The sequence below is a fragment of the Balaenoptera ricei genome, chromosome 1, assembly GCF_028023285.1.
Source record: "Balaenoptera ricei isolate mBalRic1 chromosome 1, mBalRic1.hap2, whole genome shotgun sequence".
Lineage (NCBI taxonomy): Eukaryota > Metazoa > Chordata > Mammalia > Artiodactyla > Balaenopteridae > Balaenoptera > Balaenoptera ricei.
The window spans coordinates 168,484,459-168,506,163 of record NC_082639.1 but is presented as its reverse complement, the minus strand read 5'-3'; the positions used below and the strand labels follow the sequence as shown (position 1 = coordinate 168,506,163).

The 21,705-nt window shown below is 33.9% G+C and overlaps 1 protein-coding gene across 13 annotated transcripts in view; it reads right to left on the bottom strand.

Annotated features, from left to right (window-relative positions):
- LOC132375919 (serine/threonine-protein kinase MRCK alpha) overlaps positions 1 to 21,705 on the bottom strand; it is a 319,426-nt gene that overhangs the window by 111,593 nt on the left and 186,128 nt on the right. For 11 of the 13 annotated variants that reach the window (XM_059941356.1, XM_059941262.1, XM_059941244.1 and 8 more), the window contains exons 12-14: positions 11,772 to 11,905; positions 1,868 to 2,110; positions 1,507 to 1,617 (exon numbers count right to left, since the gene is read on the bottom strand). In XM_059941356.1, the coding sequence (XP_059797339.1) occupies positions 1,507 to 1,617; positions 1,868 to 2,110; positions 11,772 to 11,905 (488 nt within the window). The remainder of the gene's footprint in view (positions 1 to 1,506; positions 1,618 to 1,867; positions 2,111 to 11,771; positions 11,906 to 21,705) is intronic. The other 2 variants (XM_059941312.1, XM_059941346.1) reach the window with 1 other exon arrangement.

Here is a 21,705-nt window from a genome sequence, read left to right as displayed (position 1 = left end):
TAATTTATTGGGTAGTTTTATTATTATCCCAAATTTCCCAAATCTGTAAATGATGCAAGAGATTATGAGTGTCTAATATGTAGGTAAACACATGTGACTCAAGTTTTCAATGAGCAGTGTTTGTTACAGAAGAAAATAAAAATCAAACTAGTGGACAGAATGGTACTGAGAATTAGAAAACCTGGGTTTAAATTGTACTCTATCATTTAAGACTATAAAATCCTAAACTCATCTGAGTTTTGCTTTCCTCAAATGCAAATAATCTCTAAGATTTCCTCCAGTTTGCACTTTGTGATTCTTTTGTTTACCAAAATCACCTAAGATAGTGCTGGAAACAAAGTAGTCCCTGACTGAAAGTTATTTGAGACGGTAATGTAATGACTTCTATACACTAATCCTGCTCTAGAAGCATAGATTATTTATAGAAGAAACATCTCTATTTTGGAAAGCTAACCAAGACTGTGCAATCATGATTAATCAAAACAAAACAAATAATATACCAGTCTATGTTCTCAATAAGCTAAGTCACAGTTTAGGTGGGGAGACATTTTGTGAATAAATAATTACAATAAGAGCTATTGTAAAGTTATTAACAAAATTATATAGCAGCAGAGAATAAGGAATATTTAGACTTCCTGAGATGACATTCGACTTCATTCTTATATTTGCTGGATGAATAAGATACTAGACTAGGCACACAAGGAGCGTGTGGAGGTGGTGGCTGGCAGACAATGCAGAGGAATCGGGATATGCAAAGGGTAGAGTCAAGAAAAGGCAGATATCATATTCAGATTATAATTTAGTGTTATAGAAATACGACATCAATTAATCCTAATTCTCTCACTTTGACATATATAATATTATTATTATAGCTAATAGTTACTGACCACTTACGATACGGCAGCTTACATACATGTACATGTACTCCTTACATGAAACCAATGAGATAGGGTTTTACAAATGAGAAATTAAGGTCCAAAGAGATTAAATGTTTTGTCCAGCATTACACAGCTGGTAACTGATGAGGCTAGGCTTTAAAACCAGATAGTCCAACTCTAGAGCTGGCACAAAGATTTCCCTTGCTAAGCACTTCTGCTGAGATGGTTAAACCCAGGCCAATTATCATCTCATCCCACTTAACCGAAGTATCTGCAAAGCTACCTCTGAGCCTCTCCTAAGTCACTTAACAAGACAGAGGATCTGGACATCTAACCATGCCTCCCATGAGATTACCAATCTATCTTGTCAAGGTATGCAGCCCTTCATAAATAGTTTAACTCCTTCCTGAAAGATTTCTTCTCCCCACTAAATACAGCCTTCCCTTTCCTTACAGCGTGATTAAGAAGTCTACACCAGCTTCCTATTGATAAGAATGAGAATTAAGAATACTATGTTTGAAGGATAGCTAGTTTTTACTCTACACCAAAAAGAGAACATAACATAGTCCTGTTAAGCAGAAAGAGGAGAAAATTAATTCAACTTCATAAATATGAAATCAAACGATACCTTCAGTCCCTCTAATTCATTTTCCAGTTGCTTAGAATAGTGCTCGCTCTGTTCGCGCAATTTCCTGTCTTTAGATGCTTCAGCAGCTACAGCTTCTGTACGAACTTCCAGCTTTAAAATAAAATGAAAAAAGCAGATTTCATGGTTATAATTGTTTCTCCAATAAAATGTTTCCCCAGGGGAATTTACCTTGCAATAGATAGATAACTCAAATGTTGAAATTCATATTAAATCATATTACCAAACTAAAAAGAAAAAACTTTCCAAAAATTAAAGAATGAAATATATATTATTTCACTAGTCTGAAAAAGCAGCTTTAATCACTACCCCATGGGCACTACAAATTTGCCTGACTACTAACCTCTTTTTTGGCTCTTTCTGTTCTGCGCAGTTCTTGCCTTAAGCTTTCAACTTTTTGCATCACCAGGTCCACCTCTTCTTCCTTATCTCGGACATGGCGAGCAAGTTTCTGTTTTTGGGTGTGCAATTCTGTTAGCCGCTCATTGATCTCCATGAATTCCTGCATGGCCAGTTTCCTCTGACAGTGTGCGTCTTTCAGCTCTTTGGATTGGTTTTTTAATCGCTCACTAGCCTGGACTAGTTCCTACAGTTTTGTAAAAAGAATATAAGTTACCAATTCTGCAACCGAGGGACCAAATTTGGCCATCAAAATATTTATCATGAAGTCAAGAAGAGCCAAAATTATTCACCTCAGAACAAAATTAAAAGAAATGAACTACTTTTGAACAGATACTAGGAGCACGGTGCTCTGTCCATATTCTCAATTCCTTATGCTAACATGCTAACTGCAAAGGAACAACTGATTTAACCTTCCAGTACCTTACTTTCAATAAATAAATAAATAAATAAATAAAGGTATAGGAATACAAGATACAATGGTAAAGACAAAGATTTTGTGAAATTTAATGGATATCTGTGAGATTTTAAAAAATTATATCAAATGATTACAAATGATAAAAACAAGGGTTATATTTGATGTGGAGACTAACTCTTGGGCCAGCAGCAAAGAGAAAAGCTAATTAAAGTGAGAAACTTAGAAGGAGCTGAAGTAGACTTGGGTCAGTAGAACCATCTGCCTCCCAGCAAAAGGAAATGCAAACCTTCTTTGAGGAAAAGAGTCTCAATGATATCTATGTTTTTTTGTTTTTTTTTTTTAAGAGCATACAAATACGAGCTCACAACCATAGATTTCCCAAACACCCAAAGGACAAACAACCACAAGCAAACATTATAAACAATAAAAATAAACCCCAATGGTATCTGGATATTAGAACTATCAGATACTGATAAGATTGCTATACATGTAATGTTTGAATAAAAGGAAATCATAAAAATAGGAAAATGACAAAAGACTATTTAAAATGATGAGGCAAAAAGACTACGAAAAACTGTTTACAAAACATTGTATAGAGCATTTAGAAATGAAAAAACGTAAGTATTAACATTAAAAACATGAATCCACCAATATAGAAAGCTCTACCTTTATGAAGAAAAATATGAAGAAACTCAAACCCAGAAACTAAAAAATAAAATATATAACATTAAATAAAAATTAAAAAAAAAAAGAAGTCAGAGGGGAAAAAACACAAATCACCTATTCCCCATCCTCAAAAAGGAAACAATAAGATAATTAGAGCAGAAATCTAAGAAGTAACAATAGTAACAGGAGGACATATTTTTAAAGAGATAATAATTAAAATTGTACACACAGAAAAATTACTTTTGAAGTATGAGGCTAAAAAATAATGAGATTCATACAAACACAAATTGACAGAGCTTACCACAACCAGATCTGAACTTAAAGGAACCTCTAAATATTTATTTCAGGAAAATGAAAAATGATTTTAGAAGGAAGGTCTAATGAAAGAGAAGTGGAGGGCTAAGAAATTGGTAAACACAAATATGAATGTAAGCAAACTTGTGTATAAGACTGTATTATTGTCTCATTTGTACAGTAAACAAAAAGGACATAACTAACATATTGGTCCAAAAAAGCACAGTAGTTGGGAAGAAGCAATAGAGTTAAAGGTCCTCAAAGTGTTTGGGAGCAACAGTTTAAGATACTAGGTTGGCCAAAAGGTTCATTCGGTTTTTCCCGTAAGATGGCTCTAGTAGCGCTTAGTTGTCTTTAACTTCATTCCAAACAATTTTGTTAGATTTTCTTGTGACGCCTGTCGTAACAGTATACAGTTAAAAAAAAAACTTATCAAAACTGGTGAATTTTTGTGTAGCCATTTTAATACTGAAGATGGAAGAAAAAAGCAACATTTTCAGCATATTATGCTTTATTATTTCAAGAAAGGTAAAAACTCAACTGAAACACAAAAGAAAGATTTGTGCAGTGTATGGAGAAGGTGCTGTGATTGATTGAACGTGTCAAAAGTGGTTTGCGAGGTTTCATGCTGGAGATTTCTTGCTGGACGATGTTCCACAGTCAGGTAGAACAGTTGAAGTTGATAGTGATCAAATTGAGACATTAATTGAGAACAATCAATCTTATACCACATGAGAGATAGCCGACATACTCAAAATATCCAAATCAAGCGTTGAAAATCATTTGCACCAGCTTGGTTATGTGAATTGCTTTGATGTTTGGGTTCCACATAAGTTAAGCAAAAAAAACCTTCTTGACCGTATTTCTGCATGCGATTCTCTGCTTAAACATAATGAAAACATACCGTTTTTAAAGCAAATTGCGATGAGCGATGAAAAGTGGATGCTGTACAACAATGTGGAAAAGAAGAGATCGTGGGGCAAGTGACACGAACCACCACCAACCACACCAAAGAATGGGCTTCATCCAAAGAAGGTGATGTTGTGTATATGGTGGGATTGGAAGGGAGTCCTCTATTACGAGCTCCTTCCGGAAAACCAAACAATTAATTCCAACAAGTACTGCTCCCATTAGACCAATTGAAAGCAGCACTCAACGAAAAACATCCGGAATTAGTCAACAGAAACCGCATAACCTTCCATCAGGGTAACACAAGACCACATGCTTCTTTGATGACCAGGCAAAAACTGTTACAGCTTGGCTGGGAAGTCTAATTCATCTGCCGTATTCACCAGACATTGCACCTTCAGATTTCCATTTATTTCAGTCCTCACAAAATTCTCTTAATGGAAAAAATTTCAGTTCCCTGGAAGACTGTAAAAGGCACCTGGAACAGTTCTTTGCTCAAAAAGATAAAAAGTTTTGGGAAGATGGAATTATGAAGTTGCCTGAAAAATGGCAGAAGGTAGTGGGATAAAAGGGTCAATACGTTGTTCAATTAAGTTCTTGGTGAAAATGAAAAATAACTCTTTTATTTTTACTTAAAAACCGAAGGCACTTTTTGGCCAACCCAATATTGAATTTTAAAAAAAGATATTAAATTTAGACTTTGTTAAATATACAAAAAATTCAATACTACTAGAAACTGCTAGAATGAGTAGTGAGCAAAATGAGAACAAGAAAACAAAAACCTCGATTAAAAATCAAGAAAAAAATTTTCAAGATGAAAAGAATTCTGGAGATTGGTTTCACAACAATGTGATGTACCTTACACTACTCAATTATAAACATAAAAATGATTAGGGTAGTAAATTTTATGTTATATATATTTTGCCACAATTAAAAAAAAGAGCAAACTCAGCCATAAAAAGAATGAAATAATGCCATTTGTAGCAACATGGTTGGACCCAGAGACTGTCATACTAAGCGAAGTAAGTCAGACAGAGAAGGACATGTCATATGATATTGCTTATATGTGGAATCTGAAACAATGGTACAAATGCACTTAGTTACAAAACAGAAACAGAGTTACAGATGTAGAAAACAATCTTATGGTTACCAGCGGGGAAGTGGGGAGGGATAAGTGGGAGACTGGGACTGACATACACACACTACTATACATAAAACAGAAAACTAATAAGGACCTACTGTATAGCACAGGGAACTCTGGTCAATGCTCTCTAATGACCTATATGGGAAAAGAATCTAAAAAAGAGTAGATATGGGGATACGTATAACTGATTCACTTTGCTGTACAGCACTAAGTAATACAACATTGTAAATCAACTATACTCCATTTAGAAAAAGAAAGAGTGAGAAAGCAGATAAAGATAAGCATAGAAAATGCATGACAAACAGAAAACAAAAAGTGGTAGAAACATGTCCATATAGATTAGTAATCAAAATAAGTACAAAAGGAATAAGTTCACCAGTTAAATGCAGTTTGTTATACCAAATTATGAAACAAAATCTAGACTTAAATAGAAAAAGCATTATTATAGCAATGATAAAATTCTATTCACTAGAAAGAAATTCCACTCTAAATTTTTGTGCATTCCATAAGATAGACTCAAAATATATTAGAAAAAAAAAATCGCTAGAACTTCACAGAAAAACTGGTGAATACATCATCATGAGAAAATCCAATTTCTCAATCATTAATAGATAAACCAAGCAGTTAAAAAAATAGTGACTATAAAGAAGATTTGAAAAGCTCAATTAATAACCTTCATGTATATTTAGAAGCTTGCATCCAACATTGGGAAACACATTCTTCTTAAGCATATATTGAATATTTAAAAATGAAAAGGTCTAGATCATGCAGTAATTCTCAGAAGATTTCAAAGAACAGATATCATACAGATCAAGTTCTTTAATAATATTACCATTAAGATAGAAATAAAAGATAATAAGGCTAAATTCCATAATAACTCACAGATCAAGGAGAAAAATCATAAAGGGTATTAAAATATTTAGAACCAAAAAAATTTTAAATACACAAAACAATAAAAATGTTTAGTAAAGACTAAAACTTGGGGATGCAGTAAAAAGGTATTGTATATACACAGGGGGAAATTTAGAGCCTGAAATACTTATACTGAAACTAAAGAAAAGTTGAAATTCAGTGAAATTCCACCTAAAAAGTTAGAGAGAACAATGCATTAACCGCTTCCCCCAATATGATATGATGATAATAAAGAACATAAATTAATGAAAAGGAAACATGAGAATAATGAAGATCAACAAAGCCAAAAGCTTGTTCTTTGATCTCACTAAATATCTGGTGAGGTCAAACAAGGGAACAAGAATAAATGCACAAAGAAATAATATGAAGAAAGAAGGAGAGGTTATAACTACAAATCTAGGAGAAATCAAAAAAGGTAAAAGGATGCAATGAAAAATTTTATGCCAACAAATTTTTCAACTTAATGAACAAATTCCTATAAAAATAAATTTAGCAAAACTGTTTCAAGAAGAAATAGAATGCCTAAATAGTCCTATAACAATTAAAGTAACTAAACCAATAGCTAACAAAAATTCCCCATCCCCCCAGTCGGAAAAAGTCTCCAGACTCAGATGGTTTTACAGATGATTCCTCCAATGTGTTTCGAGGAACAAAACATTCTTCTTATACAAACTTTTCTAGAGAACAGAAAAAGAGGCAGTGCTACTCAGCTAACTCTATAAGACCAGTATAATCTTGATACCAAAGGAAAAAAAAAAAAAAAGAGAGAAAGAAAAAGTCCAGAAAGAGGAAAACAAAAGAAAAAGCCAATCTCATTGAAGAAAACAAATAAAAAATCCTTAAAAAACCCAAAGACATTAGCAAATCAGGTCAGTGATATCTGAAGTGGGTAAACATGAACTCTGGAACTCAACTCCCTGTGTTGAAATTCCAGTTCCCCCACTTTCTAGCCCTATGATCTTGAGCAAATGTACCTAACTTCTCTGTGTGGGATCTCACCATTTATAAAATAAAAACACTACTACTACCGCTGCTGCTGCCGCTGCTGCTGCTACTACTTACTAATACGTAAATCACAGGGTTCTTTAAAAGAGTAAATGAGCTAATAAATGTAAAGCCCTTAAAGCAGTACTATTAGAACAGATGCAACGTAACTGTTACCTATATTATCATATTAATATTTAGGAGACAATACATGGGCAATTCAGTTTTAACTCAGAAAAGTAAAAACGGTTTAACGTTAGAAAAAGTTTATAAATGTAAGTCATCAAACCAATTTATTTTTATTTATTTTTGGCTGAGTTGGGTCTTTGTTGCTGGGCGTGGGCTTTCTCTAGTTGAGGCGAGCGGGGGCTACTCTTCATTGGAGGTGCGTGGGCTTCTCATTGCGGTGGCTTCTCTTGTTGCGGAGCATGGGCTCTAGGCTCTAGGCTTCAGTAGTTGTGGCTCACGGGCTCTAGAGCACAGGCTCAGCAGTTGTGGCACACGGGCTTAGTTGCTCCGCGGCATGTGGGATCTTCCCGGGCCAGGGCTCGAACCCGTGTCCTCTGCATTGGCAGGCGGATTCTTAACCACTGTGCCACCACAGAAGCCCCAAACCAATTTATTAAAGGAGAACAATCACATAATTCCATCAATAGATATTAACAAATTTCTAGAAATTTTTTGCAATACTGTGCAAAAAAAGCACATTTAATAAAGTCAATACCCGTTTTTAATAAAAACGATTAGCAAAATAGGAATAGAAGATAATTTTCTTAACCTGATAAAAAGTATTTACCTAAAACTTACAGAAAACATTATTATTTTCTTAGAAATCAGGAATAAGATAAGGATGCCTGCTATCATCACTTCTATTGAATGTTGTATTTGAGGTCCTAGCTTATACAGTAAGACAAGGAAAGAAAGAAAAGTAAAAAAAAAAAAAAAAAAAATCAAAAGACAAAGAAAAAAACCTGTCATTTCATAAAACCTTAAAGAATCTCAAATATATTATTACAATTAATAAGAGTTTAGCAATGTTGCTAAAACAGAATCAGTAAGAAAGTATAATTTTAAAGGTATCATTTAAAATATGAAAACTTACAATCATAAATTAAAGGAAAGGCAAACAAGACCTGTATAGAATTTTATGGAGAAACATTTTAAAACACTTTAAAGATACAGAGAGATATACCATGTTTGTGGATAAAAAGACTGTGGGACTGCAGAGAAAATAATTTTATGTTTTTGTACAGTTAGGCCTTTCTAAGCAAATTTTACTGAAACTTGGAACATGGGTTAAAAGCAAGCCTTGTAAAGTAATTTATGACTAATTTAGATACGTAGTGAGAAAACTCCAAAGAGATTTAACTCCTGGACTTTTGTGTTTACATTTCAAGGAGGGTTGGAGAGAGAGATAAGAGCCTGTACCAAGGAGATAATCTCTTTATAGAGCTGGAGACTTGGACACATCTTTCCACCGGAGTGACTTATTTATATTCCGAAGGGTCTTAGATCCTTCTCTTTAGGTTTCCAGGGAGACCCGCAGAAAGGTGGGTAGAGATAGAGGGGAAGCAGGAAGCATCTGCCTCTCTCCTCTCTGTAAACACCCTGATTCACTATTTCAGGGCTCTTTCTCTACCATACAGTCTCCATATGTGTATGGTTTTATCCAACCAGCTCTCATTGTGTTGCCCTAAAGGGTAAGAAGGGGCATACAGGAAAGCCACGTGGTTTTTGTTTTGTTTTGCTTTTCTGAATGTAAATCGTAATAATCTTTCCTTGCTCTTGAAATCTTGTGTGCATTTAGAATGATATTAATAAACATGGATAAGAATATAAAGACTCAATGTTATAATGATGTCAATTCTCCTGAAATTGCTCTATGGATTTAATGCAATTTTAATCAAAATCCCATCACAGTTTTCAAGGAATAGAGAGTTGAGATATAGACCCATGCATAAGTGGAAATTTAATATCTGACAGAGGTGACACTGCACATCACTAAGGGAAGGAGGGCCTATTTAGTAAATGAACAACTGGCTAGCCATATGGGAAAAAGTGAAATTGGATCCTTATTTCATATGATACACAAAAATAATTTTCTGATGCATTAAAAATTTAAATATGAAAACCAAACTTAAAAACTTCAAGATAAAAATTTAGGAGAATTGTTTTTTACCTCAGATTTCTTACATAAGCCAGCAAATGCAATAATCATAAAAATGTAGACTGATGAATTTGACTACATTAAGACTAAAAACTTTTGTTAGTCAAAAGCTCCCATAAACAAAATGAAAAGACAAGCCACTAGCTGGGAGATATCTGTAACATACATAATCGATAAAAGATTAGCATGTCCAGAAAATTCTTACAAACCAATAAGGAAAAGACAAACAACCCAACAGAAAAATGTATAAAGTATATTAAGAAGTATTTCACAAAAGAAGAAAGATAAATGATAAATGGACATGTGTGAGGATACTCAGCCTCATTAGTAATTAGAGAATGCAGATTAAGACCATACTAAAACATCATTTTAGACCTCAAATGTCAACTTAGATTAGGTTGGCCAAAAATAATATATCTAGTAATATGAAGTACTGTTGAATATAAAAACTCCTGTACACTACCGGTAGGAGCATAAATTGGTACAAGCAGTGGAAAATGCTTTGACATCATCATAAAAAATACAGTATTTCTATTGCGTATGACCCAATTATTCTATTCGTGTTTGTGTCTGGATATATGTTCAAGAATGATCACAGCAGCATCATTTATAGTAGCTATTAATTATAAGCAACCTAAATGTCAGCAAACAAAAAATTAGATAAGCAAATTGTGGGTGTTGACATAATGGTGTATTTTATAGCAACTAAATGAATGAGCAACAGCTATATAGACGAATCTTAGAAACAATCTTGAGTGAAAAAAGCAAATTGCAAAAGATTGCATATACCATTTTACAAAGCTCAAAAAAAGCTAACACTAGTATACTGTTTAGAGATACACTAATATGTGATAAAAATTTTTTAAGTAAGGGAATGATTAACATAAAATTCAGAACAGTGATTACTATTGTCGGGGAAGTGATGAGAAAGGAATAGGAAATGACTACCCAGGGCTATGTCACAAAATAGGTAATGCTCTATTTCTTAAGTTGGATGTTAGGTTCATTTTATTATTTGCGTCAAAACTTATATAATGTTACATTTATTTTTTATATGCATCAAATGAAAAGAATCTTAAAAAGAATATCTGCTGCCTGTAGGATATCAGGCAAATCATTTAAAATTCTTTATCAATATGATGTGTTTCATTTCAGCACTACCCTCTTCTCAAAATATACTGAAAGGATTTTTAATATTAAAACTTATTAAAAATTGGCCAAGTACCTGTTACTATAAATCTAGATATCAGATGCTCATCCTTATTATGTTAACCAAGTTTGTTTGAGTAATCCTACCTTTAAATACATAACAGTAACCATTAATATAATATTATTAAAACAAATAGGACCTCTGTTACAAATTCCAAATATTATTAAATTGACCATGAATATAAATGAATCTATACAAAACACTGCTTGAAAGCACATCAAGAAAAAAGTAAAAATATACTAATCTAATTCACTTTGACCTTCATAGCTTTCTCTGTTAATCTTTTTGATTAGCTTCATCGGCAAAAGGTTATTTGTTTTATTTTTAATTACCTCCATTTCTTTATGGGCAGCAAGACTTATAAGTCTTCCCCAGAAGGACTTCATCTGTTTTATTAATGAATTATATACAACACCATTGAATACAATTTATACTATGCCATAAACCACTCATTTCTTTTTTGCATTGGATAGTATTAATTCCAACATTCTAAAATTTGTTAATGAAATGCAAAGTACACACAGCATATCACTTAAGTAAAGTATTTTTCTCTAGTGCTCGAATATTATATATCCTATTGGACTGTGTTACTGTGTCCTAGCTATTAATTAATTTTGTTGATGTTTATAGTAATATTTACATGTTCACAAAGTTCTTATGAAAGTAACTTCAGCTTATTCATCCATGCTTTGAAAGATAAACTGACATCTAAAAAAATGATTAAAGAATTAAAGAAATTTTCTATCATAATCTTTAAAGAATGTTCACATTAGCAAGTCACGATGAAAATATGCCTGTATTTTTCATTTTTCCATAGACAATAAACAGATTTTTACTATTCTCTCACTTCTTCATAATATTTCTTTTTCAATAACATTTACTTTCAATCAAGTCCTTTGATTATTAACACTCCAAAAGAACAAAAGATTCTGAACTTTGAAGCCTCGAAAATTTAGAAGTTTCTTCATAACTAGCCATTCATCAAATGTCATACACCAAAATAATTCTTAAATTTTTAAACCATCTTTTTACAGACAAAGTATACCGTATATTATTGTAATTCCTTATGAATGCTTTCAATATACAAATTAAACAAGATTAAGAATTCAGAAAAGGCTTTAACAATCTATCTATGTACTTTTACCTTATTTAATTCTTCCCTTTCTTGTTGTAATGTTTTGATTTGTTTTTCATAAGCCTTGATTTGTCTAAAAGCATCATCTAGTTCTCGCCTCACAGAATTAGCTTCTTCAAGTTGCTGTTCCAAGTGACTTGATTCTAAAAACAGGAAACAATGTTTCTTTTACTATTTGCATAAAAATAAATACTGAAAACCAAGGTTTAAAGCAACTAAATTTTAAAAAATAAAGTATTTTGAAATTGGTATTCAGCTTATCAACACCACATGCCACTGACTCATGAAAATTAGGTGCTTATCAGTTCACTGTAAAGATGGTGAATAGGTAATGCCAGGATGAAGAACAAATTTTAAGTGCAAAGTTTTTGCACAGAACTTATGTGCAAAAATGCCTTCATATCTATTAGAAAAAAAAGGACCATCATTCCAAAAAGCAGTATCTTCAGAACCAATTAAAAACTTAAAACTAACAAAAAAGAACACGACCAATCAAACGAAATAGATAAGTTTTCCTCTATTGTTAGTTAGCATTCTTCTGCTGATATTACTCAAATTATTGTATGATGGTTTTACTTCTAACGTTGTGGTTCCAGATCACCCCGCCTGGTTTCACTAGTAGTGATTTGAAGAATAAACTCTGATTTCTAAAAGCAAATATTTGAAATAGGCTCAGGGAGTTGAGTAACTTGCCTAAGGTCACATTGCTAAATGAGTATCAGAGCTAACTACAGCCCGCCAGTCTTACATCAACCTCTCCAACTTAAAAAGTAATGTAATTAAACGATGTTTAACATTATAAGTTCAGAAGAGTTATTATAAAATAAAATAATTAATCTTAACATATGCTTAAATAAAATTTAATAAATTGATATGAAATATCCCTGGCATCAAAAGTAAATTAGCAAATTAAAGAATTGAAGCCAGTGAAAACAGAGAAATCTAAACACATTCATTGTTAATTTTGTTCTGGATATTTTCTATTCCTTACAGCCTTGTTACTCTGAGTGTCATCCCCAGAGAAGTAGCATTAGCATCCTGGGAGCTTGTCAGAAATGCAGAATCTCAGGCCCCACCCCAGACCTAATGAATCAGAATCTATATTTTAACAAGATCCTCAGGTGGCTCATTCTCAAATTAAAGGCTGGGAACAAATGCACAGAGCACTGCACACTGCTGAGTGTGATGCTTTCAATAAATGAAGAAGTGTTTATAATACGTTAGTTCTATTGAAAAGAGCATTTCATTTGTATAGACAAGTCCTGTAGTCAAGAAGTAACTTAAATGTATCCATGTATTACACACTAACTGGTTCTAGATTCCTTAAATAAAATAATTTACTAATATTCAGTGCCCTAAACTTATAGATTTATTAAAAGCTTATTTATCTTAGGTATTAGTTTTTAGCAATTTTGAAAATATCTGCAAAGTTGCATTTGATTAGTTTTCATTTTGTCTTAATAGTATGTATTAAGTGTTTTCCTTGAAGAACAATAAAACATATCAATGGATGTTTAATCTTAAGGATCACAGGGTATTCAGTCTTATATTCAGAAAATTACATTTTATCATTTTCTCAAATTTCAGCATTTCATGTGGGAATATTTCTGTTTATACTAATTTCTTTAAAATAAGTTTAAATTTTTCTTGTTGTTATTTTAACTTTTCAGCACTTTTACGATTTCAATGATTTATAAAGTAGGTATAATTTAGTTTGTTATTTCTAATAACTTGGAGTCAAAATTTAGTATGTGACACAGCTGACTTCTGTCATTTCTGGGGTCATTTTAATCAAATTTTATGGTTAAGGTATATCAATCTAGAGTAGTAACATGGCACATTTAGTAATGCCTTCTGAGAATGCTCACTTCCTTTCTTCTACTTTGAAAAGTTCTTCCCTAGCATGTTAAAATTTTTTGCAGATTATTGAGTCATCCATTTATCTAAACTGCTCTGTTAGAAACAAAAAAAGTGTCAATATTTCATAAAATGTCTGCATCATATAAAGTTTACAGCAAAATGTATTAAATGTGATAGCTTCAACAGTCTTTAAAGATGTTTTTATTGTTTTATTTCAATATAGGTTAAATTTTAGTTTTATCCCAGCCATTTCATGTTGGCAGCTTTGCCATGGAATTGTTAAGTAGATAATACAAAATACGTGTCAGATTTTCATGACTCATATTTCAGATACTTTAAAAATGCCTCAAAAACTCAAAATATTCATTTAGACAACAACAACAGGTAAATTATGAGAAGTACATGAGGAAATGTACTGGATAAAGAAGTTGGAGAAGACAAACCCAGCCAATTACTTATAAAACCCTCTAATATGGAGAAAAGTATAGCACTTGTAATTTGGAATACACAGAATTTTGTACCCCCCAAAGATAAAAACCCCAAATCAAGAAAAATTCAGAATGTATTGAACTTTGGCCAACTACTATAAAATGGCTCAGGTAGAAGAGCTTTCACATTCACTACAACAAATAGTAAATTCGATTAAAATTTTGAAAGAAATCCTCAAAGACTATCAAAAATATCTATTAAATATATGACAACATGACTAGCCAAAACATTTAGATGAAGTTATTAAAAACTATTTTAGTGATTAAATAGAAAAGCAGTACTAGGGAAGTGAGGTTAGCTCATAGCAACAAAATGGTTCTTAACTCACTGCTGCTAGTAGAATCCTCAAACTCAATCTGTTAGTAATAAGGATTTAATGAGGGCACAATACACAGGAATTTTCTTTGCACTGTGTGGTATATAAGAGAAATACAAAATACGGTCTCTGTCTTGAAGGAGATAGGAAGACAAGAGTAACACTCTTTAAATCATAAAGCAGAAAATCAAATACAAATTGTGTGGCACGTTATATGGATGATATAGGAATTAAGAGAAGGGCGTGACTAAAGTGGCACTCACAGCGGAACACTGATAAACTGCAGAGGGACTGAGGCTGGAGTCAGAAGGTGGTTGACAGAACAATCAAAGCACCTCTCTCTCTGATACACAAGAGCAGTGTCACAGCTTTTCCATTATGGTCTTATTTCTCAAATAATCCATAACTCTTCTGATGTGAAGAGATTTTACTTCTAACCATGATGAAGGAAAACAGATTCCCCTATTATCTTCCCCTCCATTCACTATTTTTCTCCTTTACTTACATACTGTAGGACAGTATTGTGTGTGTGTTTGTGTGTGTGTGAGAGGGAAAGAGACAGAGACAGAAAGAGAGAGAAAGGGGACAGAGGGAGACAGAGAAAGGGTGGTTTCAGTGTAGAGTTGGAGAGACACAGACAGTACACAGAGGTGCAAACCATAACCCATGAGGCACTGTATGGCAATTCCTAAAAAATTAAACACAGAATTAACATATAATTCAGGAATTCCTTCTTATTACTTCTTATAAGAATTACTACTTTTTTTTTTTAATTTTTTTTTAAATTAATTTATTTATTTATGGCTGTGTTGGGTCTTCGTTTCTGTGCGAGGGCTTTCTCCAGTTGTGGCAAGCGGGGGCCACTCTTCATCGCGATGCGCGGGCCTGTCACTGTCGTGGCCTCTCTTGTTCCGGAGCACAGGCTCCAGACGCGCGGGCTCAGTAATTGTGGCTCACGGGCCTAGCTGCTCCGCGGCATGTGGGATCTTCCCAGACCAGGGCTCGAACCCGCGTCCCCTGCATTGGCAGGCGGACTCTCAACCACTGCGCCACCAGGGAGGCCCCAAGAATTACTTCTTATTATATACCCAAAAGAAGAGAAAGCAGGGACTTGAACAGGTATTTGTACAGTCATGTTCATAGCAGTTTTATTCACAATAAACAAAAGGTGGAAGCAACCCAAGAGTCCATTTATAAATAAATGGATAAACAAAATATGGTATATACATACTGAGGAATATTGTATTAAGGTAGGAAATTCTGACACATGCTATAACATGGATGAACCTTGAATACACTACACTAAGCGAAAGAAGTCAGTCACAAAAGGACAAATATTTTATGATTCCATTTATATGAGGTTCCTAGAGTAGTCAAATTCTAAGAAACAGAAAGTAGAATGGTGGATGCCAGTGGCTAGTGGGGGGGAGGAATAGGAGTTATTGTTTAATGGGTAAAGTGGAGATGGATGGTGGAGAGGATTGCACAGCATTGTGAATGTGCTTAATGTCACTGAACTGTACATTTTAAAATGGTTAAAATGATCATTTTTATATTATGTATTTTTTACCACAATAAAAAAGATTAAAAATGAATTAATGAATGATATTGAGGAGATGGAATAAAATCTAGAGTATCACTGGGACTAACACATGATCAAGAAAACAGTGCTTGGGAAGGAAGAATACTAAAAAGAGGGATACAGCCTTTCTTACAACATTATTTTCACTGATTCTATTCCACCTCTGGGAAAGGATAAAAAATAATGAGTAGAGTAATCCTATAAGCACTGACTTTAGGGAGAAGGTAGGAATAAAGTAAAGGAAGGGCATTTCAACCAGTAATTTAATGGTAATCAATCTCCCCAATTAGGGTGATGCCAGGGACCATTTATTTGTATGTAAGAGATGTGAGCGTGTTGGGAATTGCCTGTAAAGACATAACGTAGGAAGATACATTAGGAAGTGGTCAGAGATTTCCAAGAGTGAGGTTTCATTTAGTCATTCATTCACTCATTCATCAACAAATATTGATTTAGGGGTTTTTATGTGCCAAGCATCATTATAGGCACTTCGATATTTCAATGAATAAAATACTCAAAGTCCTTGTTTTCAAGGAGCTTATAGTCTAGTGGTAAGGCGAGGGAAGTAAAGCAATTTTAAAAATGTGTCAGTGGTGAAAAGTTTTATAGAGGAGTAGAAATTTACCAGGTGAAGAGTATTTCCAGCAAACAAACAAGCAGAAAGAAAGAAAGAAACGAATAGATGTTTAGATGGATGGATGGATGGATGGACAGATGGATGGATGAAAAAAATGAATGAAATGGGGGTGAAGAAAAAGAAGACTACATAAAAAAACAACAACCAAATATGTGAAAAACCTGGAGGTGATTAGGTGAAACTAAAAGTAGTTCACCATGGCTGGGATCAGTGGGTGAGGGAGTAATAACAAAAGACAAATCTAGAGAGGAAAACACATGCAAGATAATGAAGGACCCTGTAATCAGAATTGAGAAATTTTAATTTTATCCCAGAGGCAACGGGGATCCTCTGAAAACATTTAAGTATGTATGTTGAAGCTGTGATGTGATCAGATATATATTTTAAAAGCTGGACGTTATATGTAAAATAAACTAAGAAGTCTGAAATTGGAGAGAAAAAGGATGACTGGCCAGGGACAATGGAACCTGACACAGTGTGTCAGGAACATTGAAACTACACAGTGTTAAGTTCCCTGGGTTTTCTTTTTGGTTCTTATTTCACAGACTTAGAGCTGAAGAAGCCAGCAACCCAGAAATGCCAACAGAAGCAGAAAACAAAAGCCTGAACAAAAGGCTACTCTTTCTAGCCAAAGAACCAAGAAGGGGGCAAACTAGCAAGACAGAAAAGTTTTAGAAAATAACCATTCTGCTCAAGTTAAACACCACAGAAAACATTGTGGCCCGATGACCACCTGTGTCAGCGAAAGACAAGTGAGGAACTAGATTTCCAATCACATGAGGTTTTAATGAAGTGCCCAAACACACCACGAGGGTAATTAGAGAAGGGGGGCCAGGATTTTCAACCCCCTTGGCTGGTAACAAGCCCCTTCCCACACACAGTGTCAGTGGAGACCACATGGGGAACCAGGACTTCCATCTCCACCCAGCATTAATGAGGATCTCCCCCTTCTCCCCACTGGGGTGGTATCAGAAAAGAGTAAGAACTTTCACCATTGCCCAGCAGTAAGAAGGCCACCTCTACCACAGTGTCAGTGGAAACCAGTCAGGGGGCTGGAACTCCCATTCCCTTCCAAGAATAACAAGGAGCCCTTCCTTGGGTGTCAAGGAAGGTCAAGTGGGGAAACTGGATTTCTACCTCAACCTGGCAGTAAGGAGATGGCAATCCCCTTCCCACTGCTGGAATGGTGTCAGGAAAAGCCAGCTAAAATGGAAGGTTTAAATAAGATCCAGAGTCATTCATCAAACATCACTCATCCTACCAAGAACGAGAAAAATCTCAACTTGAATGAGAAAAGAAAATCAATAGATGCTGACACCAAAATAACAGAGATGTCAGAATAATCTGACAAGATATTAACACAGTGTAATAAAAATGCTTCAATGAGCAATTATAAACATATCTGAAACAAATGAATAAATAGAAGACCTGAGCAAAGATACAGAAAGTCTCAGCAAAGAAATGGAAGATTAATGAAGAAGAAAATGGGAATTTTATAAATTAATAAAATAAAAATATTGGTAGATAGATTCAGCAGCACAAAGGAGGGATCAGAGGGATCTGTGAACTGGAAGGTCTAACAGTAGAAATTAACCAATCTGAATAACAGGAAAGAAAAAACAGAATGGAAACAAAAATGAACAGAGCCTCAGGGACTTGTGTGATGATTTACAAAAGATCTTACACTCGCATCATCAGAGTCCCAGAAGGAGAAAAGAAAGTAGGCAGGTCTGTAAAAGTACTTAGAAAAATAGGGTCTAAAATAATTCCGAAATATGGCAAGACACATAGACCTACAGATTCAAGAAGATGAACAAACACCAAACAGAATAAACCCAAAGAAATCCATGCCAAAACATACCATTAAACATCAGAATACTAAAGAAAAAACTTGCAAGCAGCCAGAGAAAAACAACTTCTTGCGTAAGGGAAAAAATACTCAGAATAGCAGTGAATTTCACCTCAGAAAACATGAAGACTTAAAGGAAGCAGCACAGTATTTTTCAGATGCTAAAACAAAAGAACTATCAATCCAGGCCCCTATGCCCCGCAAAAATATTCTTTAGGAATAAAGGGAAAATCAGGACATTCTCAGATGAAGAAAAATGAAGAGAATTTGTTGGTAGCAGACCTACCTTTTAAAAATGGCTAAAGTAAGTTCTCTAAACACAAAGCAAACAACAAAACAAGGAACTCAGTAATATCAGGAAGGAAGAAAGAGCATCATGTAAAAATATGGGTAAATAGAATAGATTTTTTCCCCCCTTAAGCTTTCTAAATTATACTTCATGGTTTAAGGAAACACTATAACCTTGTCTGATGTGCTTCTAAAACATCTGAAGAGGAAATAATTGAAACAATTATATAATAAACAGGAAGAATAAACAATTGTCATCAACATAAAATAGACTGTTATAAGATATTTTATGTATGCCTCACAGTAACCACAAAGCAAAAACCTTCAGTAGATACACGAAAGAGAAGGAAATCAAAGCACCACTATGGAAAATCATCAATTCACAAATGAAGTCAGTAAGAGAGGAAGAAAGGAACAAAGGAACTGTAAAACAGCCAGAAAACAATTAATAAGACGACATTAGTAAATCCATACCTACTCAATAATTATTTTAAATATAAATGGATTAAATTTTCCAATAAAGACCTCAAGTGGCTGAATGGATTAAAAAAACAATACCCAATTACATGCTGCCTATGAGACTCACTTCAGCTTTAAGGACACACATAGGCTTAAAATTAAGGGATGGAAAAAGATATTCCATACAAATGGAATCCAAAACAGAATAAGGGTAGCTACACTTTTATCAGACAAAAGAGAGGTTAAGTCAAAAATAATAACAAGAGACAAAAAAAGTTTATTATATAATAATAAAGGGGTCAATTCATCAAGAGGACATAACAGTTAAAAATTTTTATGACCCCAACACTGTAGCGCCGAAATATATTCAGCAAATACAACATATCTGAAGGGAGAAATAGACAACAACACAATAATAGTAAGGGACTTCAATATTCTACTTTCAACAATGGATACATTATCTAGACAGAAAATTGATAAGGAAACATTGGACATAACCTATACTTTAGACCAGATGGATCTAATAGATATATACAAAACATTCCATCCAACAGCAGCACAATATACATTCTTCTCAAACACACATGGAACATTCTTCAGGATACATCAAGTTAGGTTACCAAACAAGTCTTAACAAATTTAGAAAGAATGAAATCATACCAAGGATCTTTTCCAACCACAAAGGTATAACACTAGAAACCAATAAAGGGAAAGACTGGAAAATTTCACAGAGATGTGGAAATTATCACATTAGTAACCAGCAGGTCAAAAAGAAATTAAAAGAGAAATTTCAAAAAATCTTGAAACAAATGAAAATGGAAAAAATATACCCAAACTTTTGGAATGCAGCAAAAGCAGTTCTAAGAAGGAAGTTCATGGCAATAAACACCTACTGTAAAAAAACAAAACAAACAAAGAAAAACAACCTCAGACACCTAACTTTACACTTCAAGCAACTAAAAAAAGAATAAGGATATTTATATCACTCCTTCTCAAACTCTTTCAAAAAATAAAAAAGGGAATACTCTCAAACTCATTTTATGAGGCCAGCATTACACTGATACCACAGCCAAAAGCAAAAATCAACAAATGGGATTACATCAAACTAAAAAGCTTCTGCACAGCAGAGGAAACCATAAACAAAATTAGAAAGCAACATATGGAAAGGGAGAAAGTGTTTGCAAATCAAATATTTGACAAGGTGTTTGTGAAAGTTAATAAAGGGAAGTCTCACTAAAATGGAGTTGGGAGGCCAGAAGGGGGAACTCTCACACAGTATCTCTCTTCATCAATTACAGGAAGAACTGTCAATTACAGACACCAAGAACGGAATCATCAATTACAGGCCCCAACAGGAAAGACAGTACATCACATCTCCTATAAGAAATCAACTACCCCAGGAACTAAGCCAATGAGAAACCATCTTCACCCTGAACTCTCACTTTTCTCCAAAGGGCTTTCATTCAAAACAACCTTTCCCAACTTCATTTTTCTCTATAAAATGTTCCTCACTTTTTAAACTTGCCTATGATTTTTGCCATGGCTTGCTTGTCCCAAACTGCAATTCTCAAATAAACCCATTTTTTCTGGTAAAATAACTGACTTTTACTTTTAAGGTCAACAAGTTGATAGAGAAAATATACAAAGAACTCATAAACTCAATGGCAAAGAAACAAACAATCCTATCAAAAAATGGGCAGAGGAGCTGAATAGACATTTTTCTAAAGAAGACATATAAACGGCCAACATGAAAAGGTGCTCAACATCACTAATTATCAAGGAAATGTAAATCAAAACCACAATGAAACATTATCTCGTACCTGTTAATATGGTTTTCATCCAGAAGGTAAGAAATAAAAAGTGTTGGCAAAGATGTGGTAAAAAGGGAACCCTTGTGTACTATTAGTGAGAACGTAAATTGGTGCAGCTACTATGGAAAACAGTATGGAGAGTCCTCAAAAAATTAAAAATAGAACTACCATATGATCCAGCAATTCCACTTCTGGAATTGTATATATACAATAGAGTACTTTTCAGCCACAAAAATAAATCTTGCCATATGTGACAATATGGATTGGACCTTGAGGGCACTGTGCTAAGTGAAATAAATCAGAAAGAGAAAGACAAATACAGTAAGATCTCACTTACATGTGGAATCTAAAACAAAAACAACAATAACAACAAACTGAACTCACAGATATAGAAAAGATTGGTGGTTGCAAGAGACAGGGGTGCAGGGTGGGTTAAAGGAGGAAAGATGGTCAAAAGGTACAAACTTCCAGTTATATAATAAATAAATACTGGGGATGTAATGTACAACGTGGTGCTATTATTACAGTTAATAATACTGTATTGTATATTTGAAAGTTGCTAAGAGAATAGATCTTACAAGTCCTCATCACGAGAAAAAAGAATTTATGACTATATGTGGTGATGGAAGTTAACTAATCTTACTAAGGTGAC